The sequence below is a fragment of the Camelina sativa genome, chromosome 16, assembly GCF_030686135.1.
Source record: "Camelina sativa cultivar CO46 ecotype springtype chromosome 16, ASM3068613v1".
In the NCBI taxonomy this organism is placed as follows: domain Eukaryota; kingdom Viridiplantae; phylum Streptophyta; class Magnoliopsida; order Brassicales; family Brassicaceae; genus Camelina; species Camelina sativa.
The window spans coordinates 30,435,220-30,450,937 of record NC_141895.1 but is presented as its reverse complement, the minus strand read 5'-3'; the positions used below and the strand labels follow the sequence as shown (position 1 = coordinate 30,450,937).

Below are 15,718 nucleotides of genomic sequence, written 5' to 3'. Positions count from 1 at the left end.
TTTGAAATCATTAAAACAAAATACATAATTTTTTGTATGTAGAAAAAATTTGGAAACAAAAGATATATTAATAAATATTTGAATAATTAGGAAAAGATGATTGTGATGAAAAGAAAAAGAAATAAAAATGTTAATATAAAAAGAAAGAGAAAGAGAAAGAAATGTAGAAAAAAAACAAAACCAAAAACACAAGCAGAGCTAACTAGTAATCTTCACCAATCTCATATGTCCCACAATTATGCTCTATCTCTACTCTCTTCTATCTCTTAACACCCTGTTTTTTGTGTTTTAAATAGTGATAGTACCCATTCACCAATTAAGTTATGAAAACGTATTGTTTCACCAAGAAACCCATTTCTAATATCCGAATAATTGAAATCAAACCGAAACCGGTTTTTGTGTAATCAAACTGAACTCAACCAAGTAACCCGTGTGGCTTCATTATTCTAATATCCGAATAATTGAAATCAGACCGAAACTGGTTTTTGTGTAATCAAACTGAACTCAAGCCAAGTAAACCAAAGTCCTTATAATTACTAATTTTTATTTCAAAATTTTAACTATATCAAAACAACATGAATAACTAAAATTAGGCAAACCGAACCAAAACCAATTCTGAAGTATAATAGGTTTTATATGATTTCTGTTTTTATAAATCGTATAAAACCCCCAAAAAAAAACCTCAAAAAAAACTAGTGAAACCAAACCTTAAACTGAAAAGCCCATCCCTAACTGTTGCATTGTTGTCATTTAAAAAAAAAATGCATACCAAATAGTAAACCGAATTGCATACCCTAACAAAAATGGTAGTCTGAGTATAGTTTCAATTTTTATGAAACTAAACTGGATTACAAACAGTTCCGTATGGTTTTAATTTATGTGAAACCGAAGAAATCAAACCGAAACCAAACAATAAACCTGATTGTCCACCCCTACTTTTCTCAGCGACCCCTCTAAAATTACATTTTTTTTCTTCCGTAACACACATTTTACAAATGTATGGTGCATATTAATTTATTCAGACCGACACTTCTCAGACTTGTTGTCTCGGTACAAAGTGCAAATTAATAGTTACTTTAAGCGCAAGGCACTGGAGATTAGTCATTTATATGATGCTCTCAAACAAAGAAAAGCAGCGACTCACAACAATCACATGAGGCTAACGTTAAGCGAAAGACCAAAAACTCTTCTCTTTACGTGTAATAGAAAAGTGGCGCAATGACCTCTAATGGCTTAGCTCTTGACTTCTCCATGGTTCGAGCTAGATCTTCTCAGCGCCCTGTCATGGTTTAGCATTGCGCTTACGCTCTCAACCACAAAAACGATCTGTAAAACCCCACAGAAACCCATAAGCTACATCATTTATATTAAAAAAAAAAAAAAAATCTGATAATCTCATTATCTACTGGTTGCTATCTAATTGTGCACTCCATGAATCTAAACTCCAATTACTGAATAAAATAATGGATTTAGGCTTATATTTTACCTGAAAGCACGCATAGCCAATAGCATTTCCAAAGTAGAAATTTGCGTTTCCTGTACCCTGTAATGAAAAATCAAAAGTAGTTATGATCTTTGGAACATTTTCTTCCAACTGATGTGAAGAGTTGGGCTATAGATTTGAGTTGAGCTTACCCGCCATATCCAGAGATTGTGCATCACAGGGCTGAGGAGAGAAATCCCAAGATATCCACAGAAGAGGAAGAACGAGAACTTCATATCTATGCAAAACAAAAGACAGAGTTTATATGCAAAGCAAAAGCTAAACAATGCGAAATAGATTATGAAGTATTTGCTTTTACCTATTAACTCATTGACAAACAATGCCCATAAGCTCAAGTATAAAGCGGAATCTCCAACCTAGGAGGTTCAGTCAAATGATTTAACTCACTCATTGTTAACATTCTTTAGTACAATTCCTCCAAAAAAACAAAAACACAATATCTAGTTAAAAGGGAAATCAAGTACTTACTGAAGGGTAAGATTTAAGAATCGAGGAGATCGCTAAGTATACGAAAGCCAGGAAGCAGGGCCGATGTTTCAACCGTATGACTAAGGGGAGTAACATAAACAGAACATTTACGTGGAAAACTATCAGGAAAAAGTTTCTGAAGAAGTCGAAGACTTCTGCAAAGAAGTACCTGAACGTGAGATTTAAAACGAATAGTGTATTAGAAGGGATTTTTTATCCACCACTGATGATATGGCTTTATGATACTTACCAAAAGACTCCAATATTTGGTGAAAGATCTTCAATACTGAGAATGAAGCCATACGTCCTATAGCAGGTGGCAAAGATACACAAACGTCAAAATGCTTAACGATTATGTTGCAAGTTCTTGAATAATAAGTATATAAACTGGTATCTAACTTATAGAGAATACTTTTCTTTGTTCTATATATGGCTAACAGAAACTAATTATATAGCGCGGTATGCATTAAATTTCAATGTTAGGGGGTACCTCTTGAACATTTCCTCAAGCCCACCATATTTATTCAGTGATAAGGCGCATAAAACCAGTACATAAAGCGACCACAGAAGTACCCAGAACAAGAAGTGCGCAACTGTTTTCCATAAGAACGGAAGGTGTGTAGTTTGTTTCGACTTGGCTTGCTTAGAAACAGTAGAGGTTGAACTCTTCTCATTTTCCACACTTCTGGTCTGAAGGAACAATTTTATAGGAGGAGCATCCAAACCATATCCCAATATAATAATTATCTGTGCGAAATACACAAGAGCAATTATAATCTGTTTAATTTGAGAACCGTGAAATAAATAAAACAAGAAATGATAAATACCGGTATTGCAAGAGTTGCAGGGTAAAGAGATAAATGTGTGGCCATGACGAAGCCAAATGCAGCCAGAGGAACTCGTCCTGCGTAGGTAGAAAACATCGGTTATAGAATGTCAAGAAACGATTGAAATATCAATATGCAAATATCATCATCTTCTTACGAGTAACTGCTCCAAAAAGCGCCAGTACGACGGCCAGGTTTTCAATTGGAGAAGTTGATAAACCCACACAAGAAACTATCGTGAATGGATTCCACAAATACACAAGAGCAGCAATATCACCACAAGGTAGGATCACTGAGAAGACAACGAAAAGGGAGAGATCAATCTTTGTCTTCAAGTAAATAGTTACGGTAAAAAGAGAAGAGAATTACTCTCTACTTCAATCTCAATGCGCAGAAAGGGTCTAAGACTATAAAAAAGACTAAACTTTACCTTTATCCCTTGATGACTTAAGAAAGCCAAGTAGCCTCGCATTCAATCCATAAGCCATCTGGAGTTTCTGACCAATACCTCGAAGAAGCATTGCACTTAATATATCTGCAATAACAAAGACCAAGCTGTATCCAAGAAAATGTTGGTACCAACTATCAAAGACATGACTTTTTTAAGTTCTTGATCATCTCGTTTCCATATTCACATCTCTTCTCCCCTTAGCGAAACAGCTTATCAAGATCTATTACACTCACAATCTAATCCTACCCAATATTTTGAACTAGCTCAAATCTAAGAACCAAGAAGCAACATGTGATCACAGAGTTGAAGGGACATCGCAAAGTACCTGCACAGGAGATGACTTGGTTGCCCTTTAATACTGCAAAAACCCAAACTTGTTATCCAACTAACCTCAAAAGGAACAAAAAATCATGTCTTGATATGGTTCAAGCTCAACAAATCCATACAAATTAATATCGAAAATCGATTACAGTCACTACCTCTGAACCGTGAGAGGTCCAAGAATCGAGAGCAGCAATGGTGAGCCATGATACATTGATCCTGCTCAAATCACAAGTAAAAAAAATCTCAGCTTCCAATAGCTTTTAGAATCCAAAATTACAGAGGATCAAATCTTAAAGATAGACCTGCGTATGGTGACATCGATGCCTGCTTCAACCAATAACCTTCAGCAACTAAAATTTTCACGCACAAAACGAAGAAATGTGAGCTGAATTCGAAATCTTAGAGAGATAATGAGGGAGAGAGAAAGAGTTAATACGGCGGCGAATGCTGGTGAGAGGAGTAGAGACCTCCGGACGTGAAGAGAGATTGAGATTTCCCGGGAAGGAGATCAAGATTAATCGGAAAACTACGGAAGCTGAGGCCCAAATCCAGAATCGGCATGGCTTCTTATTCTGCTCCTCCGCCATTTCTCTCCGTCGTCTTTTCTTCTTCTTCTTCTCTCTCTCTCCGGCGAGTGAAGAGAGACGAAAACGACGGCGTGTCGTTTTTTAGGCTTCAGGGAAGGGTCACCAATCTGGTTAACTGTTTTGTTCCGGTTCGATCGGTTTTATGATTCGGTCTGATTTTGTTTAGCTTAATGTATTTCTTCTTCTTTGTTTCGGTTTGATGCATTTCTGTTTCGATTTGGTTTGATGTATTTCGGTTTCGTTTGGTGTTTGTTTGAAGAACAATTCTTCAATATAAAATATATAATCATTTTTCATATATTATGATGTCTTTAATGGGGGTTTTTAATATGTATTTCTTTCTTAAAAAAAAAAAATATCATATGTTTTTAGTTTTGAAGCTAACACTGGGAACATATATCATGCTTTGCTTTGCTTTGCTAAATACTCGTATGCATATTAACTTAACTACGATAACGATAGTAGTGTAAATTGCTCTCTCTTGGTTCGTTCCTTGCTATCTTCCTTACTTCTTCATCTCTTGCTAGTTTTTGCGCTTCATCTCTTGCTTTTTTTCTTTCCTTTGCATCAACAATCGCTTTCCGCATTACATCCAACGCAACTTTTGATTTTCCCCAAACATCAACCGCCATCTTGTCGATCGCATTAAGATTTTGAAGAAAATTTAGGTCTGAATTTGTGTTCCGTAGAACTTGTAAGCAATATGCAATGTGTTTTGTTGTATTGATGATATTCCCCATATGTGAGATGATCGGATTAGTAACGGTTAAGAATGCTTCATCTGCCAAATCCGAGTTAGTGGCTTTCATGTAAGCTGTATAAAAATTGTCCACATTCGTCCTTGCTTTATTAGCTTTGGAGTTTATCTCCTTAAATAAAGTTTCCATGTTAAGAAAGAAAAAAACTTAGTAACAAAGTTAGTTTTTTTAATACTTTTTACTAATAAGAATAAGAGCAAGCTAGAGAGAATTGTGATGATGCATAAGGGATTCAGTACACACCCTTATGTACACATATATAACACTTGATTAGCAAGTTCAACAAATATATCAAAGTGTATTCACCATAATCAATTTCCCAAAAGTTTTAGAAAAGTAGATTCCAAGATCTACAAAATTGAAATATTTTATGTAGCAGAGAATCACGATTCACAAATTGTGATATAACATGTCTAATGTGTTGAGAAGTTTTTTCGAGACAATCAATTTGCCAACTTTAAAGTTTTTAATAATTTGTAAAAAGATAAAAGTATTAATGTTTCTATTAAATTTGTATAAACAAAATATTTATGGATATTCATATTCAAAAAAAAATGTAAAATCAAGATAAATATAGGATAAAATACTTATGTAAACACATAAAGGCAAATTTATAATATGTTAAACCCAAAAAGTTCAAATATTAATAAATGAAAAGAAAAAAAAAGATCTTTATATTAAGACTAGATGAGGATCCGTCCGATGTGCGGGTTTAAAATTTTATAAATTAAATTTAATTTAATAAAAATATATTAGAATTTGTTGTATGTTACTAATAAAATTTATTTCGTTATAATACATTGATTTATATCCATTTACAAATCTTTTATGTATGTTACTATTAAAAGTGTATTTTTTACATCTAAATATACTCTATGTTACAAATAAATTCTTTATCACTACCTAGAAAATGTGAATATGAACACATTAAGCCAACTACAATATTTTATTTTCACTTCTGTATAGTATTTTATTTACTAAAATTGTTGGCTCAAAAAACATTTTGAATAAAAATATATTACATAATATACTAATCAATGATGTATTATCACAATAATGTATGACCACCATCGAGAAAAACCTCGGCTCCGCTCTCATCCCTTATGGAGAGAGCCTTGCGTCCAACCTCCTCCACCATGGAAAGAAACTTAGTTCCGCCTTCCTCAATTGGGGAGATAACCTTGCGTCCAACCTCCTTCACCTCCCTTGGGGAGATAACCTTCTGTCCAACCTTCTCCACCATAGAGATAACTTCGGCTCTGCCTTCCTCCTGTGTGGAGAGAACATGTTCACGTCTTTTTGCTATCTCAAAATGGGTTGCTCCGACAACCAATGAATGTAAAAAACCTTTTTCTAATGTTACAAAATCTTTTGATAGTAACTAATATTAAATTTCTCAATGTATTCGTGATAGTAACTATGCAGAAGTGAAAGTAAAATAGTTGACTTATTGTGTTTATATATTGCATAATATACTAATCGATGATGTATTATCAAAATAATGTATGACCACCATAGAGAAAACCTCGGCTCCGTCCTCATCCGTTATGGAGAGAACCTTGTGTCCAACCTCCTCTACCATGGAGAGAACCTTGGCTCCACCTTCCTCTTTTGGGGAGATAACCTTGCGTCCAACCTCCTCAACCTTCCTTCCTTAGGGATATAACCTTGTGTCCAACCATCACCACCATAGAGAGAACCTCGGCTCTGCCCTCCTCCTGTATGGAGAGAAATGTTCACGTTTTTTTGTTATCTCAAAATGGCTTGCTCTTACAACCAATGACACACCATGATGTAGCATATGTCTTTGTAACGCCTCAACCACCACCTTGATTAGTGAGCTTATGTCCACTCACAGTCCATGGGCCCACCTTCCTAAGTGGGCCCTACATCTATTTCCGGCCCGTGGACCCACCCATATTCGATGGCGGGGTTTGTTACGTTTGGAAGACTTTAAAAACTTGTTTACCGATCCTACAAATCAACAAATTTCTGTGTTTTATCCTCACTCGCACAGTTCCGACAATCACTTCCAGGAAGGTCATCCATCATGAAGTTTGACCGAAAAAAATAATTGCATTTTGATGACATATGTGGTCAAATCAATTATTTTAAACCTTTTTGTATACCAGGGTGTCACAGTCTTTAAGCTCCTATGGATCTGTCAACAATGATTTATGTTTTTTCCAATCTATCTATCTATGTTTGTTGTAAGATTGTGTTTAATTAGGCTATTTTATCCATCTGTTAGGTTGATGAGTTTCTACTTGTTATCTCTCTTTGGGATTGAATGAATAATGGTAATATTTATGTTTGAAAAAAAAGAAGGGTTTATGATAAACCAATCAAGGTTGATAAATTAGAAAAAAATTAATTTGGTATAATTAAAGAAAAAATATAAAATTATAGGCACGGTAATATATGAATCCCAAATAATGAAAAGACAAAAATATAAATTAAATAAAATAATCTAAAAATACTATAATAAATTTTAAAATACAGTATTAGGAAAAGAGGACGCATATATTAATCTTTTTTTGGGTCAACATATTAACATTACCACCTATTCCAAGTTGAAAAAGGAGAAAGTACGAGAAAATTTTGGTTTAAAAAAATTAGAATTTTTTTTCTTCCCATTAAAAAAATATTCCAATTAAACAAAGTTGAAAGCAGTGTTTTGAATAAATTATTTAAATATGACCTAAGTTTATATAGAAGTGAGTATTTTAAAAATTATAGATTTAATAACTAAATGTAAATTTTCCTTAATCCCTTTTTCTATATTTTTTTTAGAATTAATAACTTAAAATTAAAAATATAATATTAGAATTACGAATTTTATAAAAGATATATATAAAATCTCCTTATAATTATTAAAAAACTTTGTATTTTTTTATAAATTCTGTAATTTTTGATAATTATCTTTTTGCATTATTAATATTTTTAAAAACAAAATATTTTATTTTTATTGTAATCAAATTCTACCTATTAAATATTAATATTTACACATGTCAAAATCTTGTTAATGGCTAACTTTCAAAATCCAAACTTTATATAATAAGATGTTTAGATATAAAAAAAAAAGTCATGAATTCATTACCATTTGATTCTAAAATACATCTCTAAAAATCTTCAAATAAATTCCGGTTCGGTTTTGGTTTAAATATTTCGTTTGGTGTTCGGTTTACCCCTCCGGCTATCCCCATTATTAAAAATCCCATTAGTTTTTTTTTACACATCACAGATTGCGAATAAGTACCCGTTATTTCACTCCCTCTCTGTTTCTCTCTCTTGCCAAGATTGAGGAAGAAGAAATCTTTCGCTGGTTCATCAATGGCGAGTCTTGATTCACTGATGATCCTTACCTTCGCGAGAATCACCCGCACTGAAGAAGAATATGCTGCTCATAAATTTCTCCTCGATCATCGATTGTTCTTTAATTAGGGTTTTTGGGGATTTACGGAATCGGAGTTTTCTCTCAGTTGGGGTTTTCTGTGATTTACGGAATCGTAGCTTATTTTCGATTGTTCTTTAATTAGGGTTTTTGGGATTTACGAAATCGGAGTTTTCTCTCAATTGGGGGTTTCTTGGATTTACGGAATCGGAGCTTTCTTTCAATTGGGTGTTCGTAACTGAGTCCAAGATTTCTGATTTCTGTGAGTTTTTTGTTTTGTGATCAGCAAAGTGGAGGGAATCTCAATGCAGGTCTTGATGCGCATTACCGTTTAGAAGATTGTGCAAACATGTAGTCATCTTTAACACTTTGTGAAACTTTCTTGATACACTTGTATACCTCTGGATCATCTCTTTATGTTTTTGTAATCTTTGTTTATTTGTTTCTTCTTGGCTAGTGCGAGTGGATGTTCTAGTCCAGAGTCTGAAGACGAGTCAATTCCACCAGTACAAGAGGAAAATTTTCCTAGGGAACACCTTACTGATTCTAGTAGAAGGATTATTTCTCTTGCTGATGATCTGAGTGCAATTTCTAGCAACAATCTAGTTGGTCGTACAACAGGGCCACGAGATTTAGTGGAAGCTCCAGTAGAAATGAGGTATGATGCATTTGGACGCCGTGGCCATACACCAAGAGTTCTCCCCAGCAACACTTTGCTTCACGGCTTTGATGATCTTGAAGAAGAAATGAAGGTAATACGTTTAGAGGAAAATACAGCTGAGTTATTTGGATATGAGCCATTTGCACGTCATGTACATACACCAAGTGTACCACCCATCCACACTTCGCTACACGCCATCAATGATCTTGAAGAGGAAAGAAAGGTATTATGCTTTGCGGAAAAAAGATAGCTGAGTTTTTGGATAATGATTGAGAGATTCTACCGAGTATCCATAGTATCTAAGCAAAGTTTCTTGTGCAATGGGATTGCTATAGGGAGGACAAGACGCTCTTGCTGGACATAGAAAGTCTCACGTACAAGATCCCTACCTTGCTCATGCTATCTCTCTGTCCTTGGAGGTTTGTTCTTCTTTTCTCTAGCCGTGCCATTTTGCGTTTACTTTGTTCATATCTAACTCGAAATATCGCAGACAGCAGAGAAAGAGAAACAGTTGCGTGAGAAAGCTAGTAGGATTGGAGAATTAAGATCTGAAGGTTATGAGGGATCCAATGTAGAGCAACGGCAGATGAGATATTCAAGTAGTGGGTATGCCCATATCTTTTTTCACTCGTGTCTTTTGAAGTAATGATTTTTGTTTTTGTTACCATGCAAAGCTTCACACTCTTTGGTTGTGTCTCGTTGCATGTTAATCTAGTGTGGAAGCAAGAAACACATCCTACCACAGTAAACCCGATGATGAAGATAGCATGTCCAGAGGTTTTCCTGCTGCTGCGCGTCTGATCAATGCTTCTGATTTAGATGAGGCATTCACAAATCCTCCTGTCTTAATTTCTATGTGCCACACGGAACAGAATAACTCTAATCAGCTTAATGTTGGCTAATAACATGCTTCCTTGATGTGCTTATAGTGGTCTACTTTACAAGAGGCAACAATGATTGGTCAAGTTCCTGAAAGCAGATACCGATCAGGAACCCTGGCTCCTCACACGCCTTTGCCTTCAGTAGACGCTCAGCGCCGGATGTGGGAGAAGCAGGTTGGTTATTTGAAAAAATCTGGATTCTAATGTTAATTTCAACTCAATCAGTACTCACCGTTGAAGAACAGAACTCAAGTGTTTATGTTTCTCTTTTTTGTGTGGTCATTAAGGAACTTGAGAAGCATTTGACTGAAAAAGAAGCATCATTGCCTCCAGATTCAGCCATGGATGATGAAAATACTGTCACCTATTGTCATACGTATGCCAAGTGGAAACCGCCTTGCCTGCCGGTTCATGAAATCCCACAATCTTCAGGTACTTTCTTATGCGTTTTTTGTTCTCCTGTGAACAACACAGTATGCTTATAATGGTTTTCAACTGCAGGCGCTTTTGGACTTCATTGACGTTAGTAGATTGATCAAGCGTAATACTTACAGATAGGTACCTTCACTGAACCATATACTTCTAGTTTTTTTTACCACCAATTTATTGAAACTCCATTACTAATGTCATGTGGTTATAACAGGTGAAACTATTCCCCCGAGACATTTGGTGCAGAACAAAGTTGCTTGACATTGCAGGAGATTGGCCTCGTAAACAAACAAGAGGATTTGTTTTTGGAAATCATCTAGTTTATTTCTAACACATAGCTTTCACTTTCACTTTCACTGTAAAAATCTAGTCTTTTCTTTAAACAACTCATTACTTTTGTTTTTTTGTTTTTTTTTGTTTGTGTGTGTTGTTGTATATACTAACATTGTTACAGTGTAAGCATTAAAAGTTAGAATAGACAAGAAACTACCCATTTTTTGTTAACGCAATTTACACAAGTTTCAATAAAATTGATGTTTAGTTTTTGTTACGTTACATGAAGTCATGAATATCGGTTTTTTCTTAAGGTTTTTATTTTTTATAGACGTTATAAAATGGCAAACTTCAAAAAACATTACAATATTTGTTTATGAAATTACCGAATAAAATGTTAATTGGATAAATTGAATTAATATTTTTAAAAAATTATGGGAGAATACTTTCTGAAGAAAAAAAACAGTACACGTAAATTATTGATAAAAATAAAAGATTAGTGAATCTGTAAAAAACTAAAAAAAAAAAACTTAAAGAAAATCAATCTTACTAATAGAGAAAGAATAGTAAAACAGATTCACAAAAACTGACAATATTTATTATTTACTAATGACAGATAAAATTCAATACCCAAAATAGTACAATGCTTATTTTTTTTTACTGAGAACATGTCATAGACTAAAAGTAATAATAATATTTTGTTGACAAAAGAAAAACAAATATAATAATAAATGCCTTGTTGTCTTACAAAAATATAACATTATTATAATAATGTCTTTTTACGTGTGTGTATATATATATATATATAGTTAAAAGAAAAAAAGAAAAAGTCGTATTTGGCTTTCCCAATCAAAACTCAGTGATGTCCGTACACACCCAACACTCTTCTTCCTCTCTCCCAACGGTCATATTTCTCCGACAATTTACAAACGGTCACTAGAGCCCCCTCACCTTATTTTCCTACCGTTAGATTTGGAAGATCCAACGGCTCAGATAGATTAAGATCCCTCGTGTACCCACTCACTCACTCTGCCCAACCTCTCTAAAAAAACAATTTACTGTAAAAAGAAAAGAAAAGTTGCCAACTTCAATTCTCGAAGACCCAACAAGAAAACAAAAAAAAGTTCTCTCAAGTATGGTATTTGTAGAAGCTGTATAGTACCCCTTTACCACCCTGTAGAGAGAGTTAGTGAGAGAGAGAGAGAGAGAGAAACCAAAAGTGAGTGAGTGAGTGAGTGAGAGAGAGAGAGAGAGAAAGAGAGAGAAGAAAGGAACAATCTTTTAGAGTGTTTTGGATCTTGATCTGGGTTTCTTGAGAGTTTCGGAGTTTCTGGATGTTCTGAAAGATCTTCTTCTTGATTTGGCAAACCGGAATGGCGAACCGGAATGGTGAACCGCGACTATCAGGTCTCTTCATCCAGCAACTTCGAGTTCGTTCTTCAGTAGTAGTCTCTGTTCGTGATGATGTGAACTCGTTCGTCGTCATTATCATCTAAATGAGATTTTGTTTTTTATAAAAGTTAAGGAATCCGATGATTGTTTTATGGTAGATTGATTTGAAGAAAAAGTTTTTTTTTAGATTAGTTCTGATCATTCTTTCATTCTTTCTTGAATATATAGAGATTCGTTTTGGGGTGGGGCTTCAAATTCAATTCATTCTTCTATTTTTTGGCATATTAAGTCACAAAAAAAGTTCATTCTTTTTTTTCATTTCTTCATATTAGGATTCACTTTGATTTCATTAAAAACCCAAAAGAAAAAAAAGAAAAAAAAAAAGATTTTGATTTTTGAATCTTTGTTCATCGGATTCCATTTTTTAAAACATCAAATTGTTGTTTGTGCAAACACACACACACACATAGACCATCTCTCAAATTTTTTGGGTTGGGTAGATTTTGGTAGAGGATGTTGGCAGGTTGTTCAAGTTCATCATTATTGTCACCGACTCGAAGATTGAGGAGTGAAGCAGTAGCAGCAACATCAGCAACAGTATCAGCACATTTTCCCATGAACACACAGAGATTGGACTTACCATGCAGTAGTAGCTTCACTCGCAAGGAAACTCCTTCAACCCGACCACTTGGACGAAGCATCTCACTTGACAACAGCAACAACAACAACAACAACAACAGCACCAAGCCGATCGAGCGCAAGACGAGTGGTTGTTCGCTTAAGCAGAACATAAAGCTTCCACCTTTGGCGACAACAAGAGGAAACGGAGAAGGGTTTTCTTGGAACAACGACAACAACAACAACAACAACAACAACAACAGAGGGAAGAAGAGTTTGAAGAGATTGGCGGAGGAGGAAGACGAGTCTTGTCTCAGCAGAGCGAAGAGGACGAAATGCGAAAACGAAGGTGGTTTCTGGTTCGATCATTTTACTGGACAGAATACTTCTACTCCAACATTACCATTTTCTTTGACATGTTCAGGTGATGGTGATGATGAAGGAAAGGTTTGCTTTGTGCCTAGTGAAGTGATCTCTCAGCCTTTACCGAGTAATCCAAACTGGGTTGATTCGGTGATCACTGAGTTAGCTGGTATAGGAGATAAAGACGTTGAGAGTAGCCGTCCTGCAGCAGTTAAGGAAGCTTCTGGATCATCAACAAGTGCATCATCAGAGAGTCAAAGCTTAAGCCATAGAGGAGTACCAGAGCCTACAAATGGTTCAAGGAACCCTTACACACACAGCACAGAGGAAAGGACCAGCGGAAACATCAACAACAACAACAATCACAGGAACGATCTACAGCGAGACTTCGAGCTTGTTAATCTCCTCACTGGAAGTATAGAAGCGATTAGATCGAGGAACATAGCGGCGATTAACCATTTCATTGCGAGAACTAGTGACCTTGCTTCTCCTAGAGGAAGAACACCAATGACTCGTCTTATAGCTTACTACATTGAAGCATTGGCACTAAGAGTGGCTCGTATGTGGCCTCACATCTTCCACATCGCACCACCTCGTGAATTCGACAGAACAGTTGAGGATGAATCAGGAAACGCGTTGAGGTTCTTGAATCAAGTAACCCCAATTCCAAAGTTCATTCATTTCACAGCCAACGAGATGTTACTCAGAGCATTTGAAGGCAAAGAGAGAGTTCACATAATCGATTTCGACATCAAGCAAGGTTTACAATGGCCTAGCTTCTTCCAAAGCTTAGCTTCAAGAACAAATCCACCACACCATGTTCGGATCACTGGAATCGGAGAATCCAAACTCGAGCTAAACGAAACCGGAGATCGTCTCCATGGATTTGCAGAGGCAATGAATCTTCAGTTCGAGTTTCACCCTGTAGTTGATAGACTTGAAGACGTTAGGCTATGGATGCTACACGTCAAAGAAGGTGAATCAGTAGCTGTTAACTGTGTTATGCAGATGCACAAGACGCTATACGATGGGACTGGGGGAGCGATTAGAGACTTTTTGGGTTTAATCAGAAGCACAAACCCAATTGCTCTTGTTTTAGCTGAACAAGAAGCAGAACACAACTCAGAGCAACTCGAGACAAGAGTTTGTAACTCGTTAAAGTACTATTCGGCGATGTTCGATGCGATTCACACGAATCTTGCTACGGATAGCTTAATCAGAGTCAAAATCGAGGAGATGTTGTTTGGGAGAGAGATCAGGAACATTGTTGCGTGTGAAGGAAGTCATAGGCAAGAGAGGCATGTGGGTTTTCGCCATTGGAGGAGGATGTTGGAGCAGTTAGGGTTTCGGAGTCTTGGAGTCTCGGAGAGAGAGGTTTTGCAGAGCAAGATGTTGCTTAGGATGTACGGACCTGGCAATGAGGGGTTTTTCAATGTGGATAGGAGCGATGAAGACGGCGACGGAGGTGAAGGCGGAAGCAGCGGTGGTGTTACTTTACGGTGGTCGGAGCAGCCACTTTATACGATCTCAGCTTGGACTATCGGGAGTTAGGGTTTTTTTCAAAAAAAAAAAATACATTTTAGGGTTTTAAAGACTTTAGAAAAAAGGGGACAATGGTTTTTAAAAAAAAATAGGGGAAAAAATTAATTTTATTCTTTCATTCAATTTCTGGGTGGGTAGGTATTTAAATTCTTTTATAAAAAATTGTAAGGATTAGAAGAAATGTTTTGTATTATTTTTAAATATTTTACATTGTAACTGGGAAGGCTGTTGAATGTTCTTTAAATCATAATAAAGTTAAATTTTTTTAATATATCTATTGCAATGATATTTTACTTTGATAATTTTGTTTTAAGGAAATTTTTCTTTAGAATTGAAACAACAAATGTATGTTTAAGAAAATAAAAACCTACCAGTGTGAATGTTCATATGGGCCTTGTAAAAGAGTCAAGCCCATCACTTCTAGTAAATCTCATATCTCTAACTCTTGGTTTGATTATGTTTTATGGAATAGGTCAATTAGTATATCACTTTTTAGTATCTATATAGTATTTTGTCCCCAAAAGAAAAGTATCTATATAGTATATAGTTATATACTAAAGAAAAATATCCATTATACTTTAAAATTATTTGACTAACATTTTTTATAGAAAAAACAGATAAGTACAATTTTAATTTTAATCTATATAGAGAGATTTTTATTAATATAATTGTTGTTAAAAATATAGATATAATTGTTATGAGTTATGACTATATATAACTACTAATGACATCAAATCAATCACTATTCACAAAATTTTGTTTACAATTAATATCAATCTAATTGGTATAATTACCCCTAATATCTTTTTGAGTAATTTTTCTTTTTAGTTTAGACGCACGGAAGTATTTGTCGAGTAAGTAGTGATTTCAAATCAATCACCATTAACAGATTTGATTAAAACTTGTTTTTGAGGTGAAACTAAATCAAATTTGTAAAATAAAACTTAAGAAAATAAGAAGTTTGCTCAAATCCTAATCGCAAAAAGGTACAATTTATTTTAATGATAAAAAAGGTACCAACTTGAACATAGTTTTATGCAATAAGAAAGAAAACAAAGGACAAGTTGCACGGTTTTGTCTCCTACGTACTCCTTCTTTGTGTTCCGCCGATCATGTCCTTATCATTTATCTTATTTATTTAATTTTACAGTTGTTTTCTGATGTTTATGATGTCAGTTCTGTAATATTTTTGTCGTCTAAGCTCGAGTCTTATCGCTTGTGTGTCACTATCCAAAATAGAAACAAG

General features: G+C 35.0%; 4 protein-coding genes across 6 annotated transcripts; 2 read left to right on the top strand and 2 right to left on the bottom strand.

Moving 5' to 3' along the window:
- Positions 1-936: 936 nt before the first annotated feature.
- On the bottom strand, positions 937-4,381 carry LOC104752977 (uncharacterized). Of its 3 annotated transcripts, none has more exons than XM_010475239.3 (14): positions 4,011-4,381; positions 3,877-3,924; positions 3,730-3,790; positions 3,576-3,608; positions 3,230-3,354; positions 2,957-3,091; positions 2,800-2,876; positions 2,463-2,719; positions 2,223-2,279; positions 1,973-2,141; positions 1,803-1,860; positions 1,636-1,721; positions 1,487-1,543; positions 937-1,326 (listed from the first exon to the last, which is right to left on the bottom strand). In XM_010475239.3, exons 1-14 carry the CDS (start codon positions 4,159-4,161, stop codon positions 1,234-1,236), a joined length of 1,407 nt encoding a protein of 468 aa, XP_010473541.1. In that variant the 5' UTR covers positions 4,162-4,381; the 3' UTR covers positions 937-1,233. The 3 variants fall into 3 exon arrangements, with proteins under 3 accessions (XP_010473541.1, XP_087348096.1, XP_010473542.1); XM_087491970.1 differs by having other exon boundaries at positions 3,576-3,635; positions 4,011-4,335; XM_010475240.3 differs by lacking the exons at positions 3,877-3,924; positions 4,011-4,381 and having other exon boundaries at positions 3,230-3,334; positions 3,730-3,787.
- Positions 4,382-4,433: 52 nt separating this feature from the next.
- LOC104752976 (uncharacterized) lies at positions 4,434-5,322 on the bottom strand. The gene has a single exon (XM_010475238.2). It carries the CDS (start codon positions 5,046-5,048, stop codon positions 4,605-4,607), a length of 444 nt encoding a protein of 147 aa, XP_010473540.1. The 5' UTR covers positions 5,049-5,322; the 3' UTR covers positions 4,434-4,604.
- A 2,681-nt stretch (positions 5,323-8,003) lies between these two features.
- Positions 8,004-10,788, top strand: LOC104752975 (uncharacterized). The gene is made up of 9 exons (XM_010475237.3): positions 8,004-8,664; positions 8,771-9,197; positions 9,310-9,393; positions 9,465-9,580; positions 9,690-9,798; positions 9,904-10,029; positions 10,143-10,287; positions 10,357-10,413; positions 10,499-10,788. Exons 2-8 carry the CDS (start codon positions 8,967-8,969, stop codon positions 10,374-10,376), a joined length of 831 nt encoding a protein of 276 aa, XP_010473539.1. The 5' UTR covers positions 8,004-8,664; positions 8,771-8,966; the 3' UTR covers positions 10,377-10,413; positions 10,499-10,788.
- Positions 10,789-11,588: 800 nt separating this feature from the next.
- On the top strand, positions 11,589-14,741 carry LOC104752974 (scarecrow-like protein 28). Its single transcript, XM_010475236.3, has 2 exons — positions 11,589-12,916; positions 12,992-14,741. The coding sequence occupies exons 1-2, from the start codon at positions 12,463-12,465 to the stop codon at positions 14,479-14,481; spliced, it is 1,944 nt and encodes a 647-aa protein (XP_010473538.1). The 5' UTR covers positions 11,589-12,462; the 3' UTR covers positions 14,482-14,741.
- Positions 14,742-15,718: the final 977 nt, after the last annotated feature.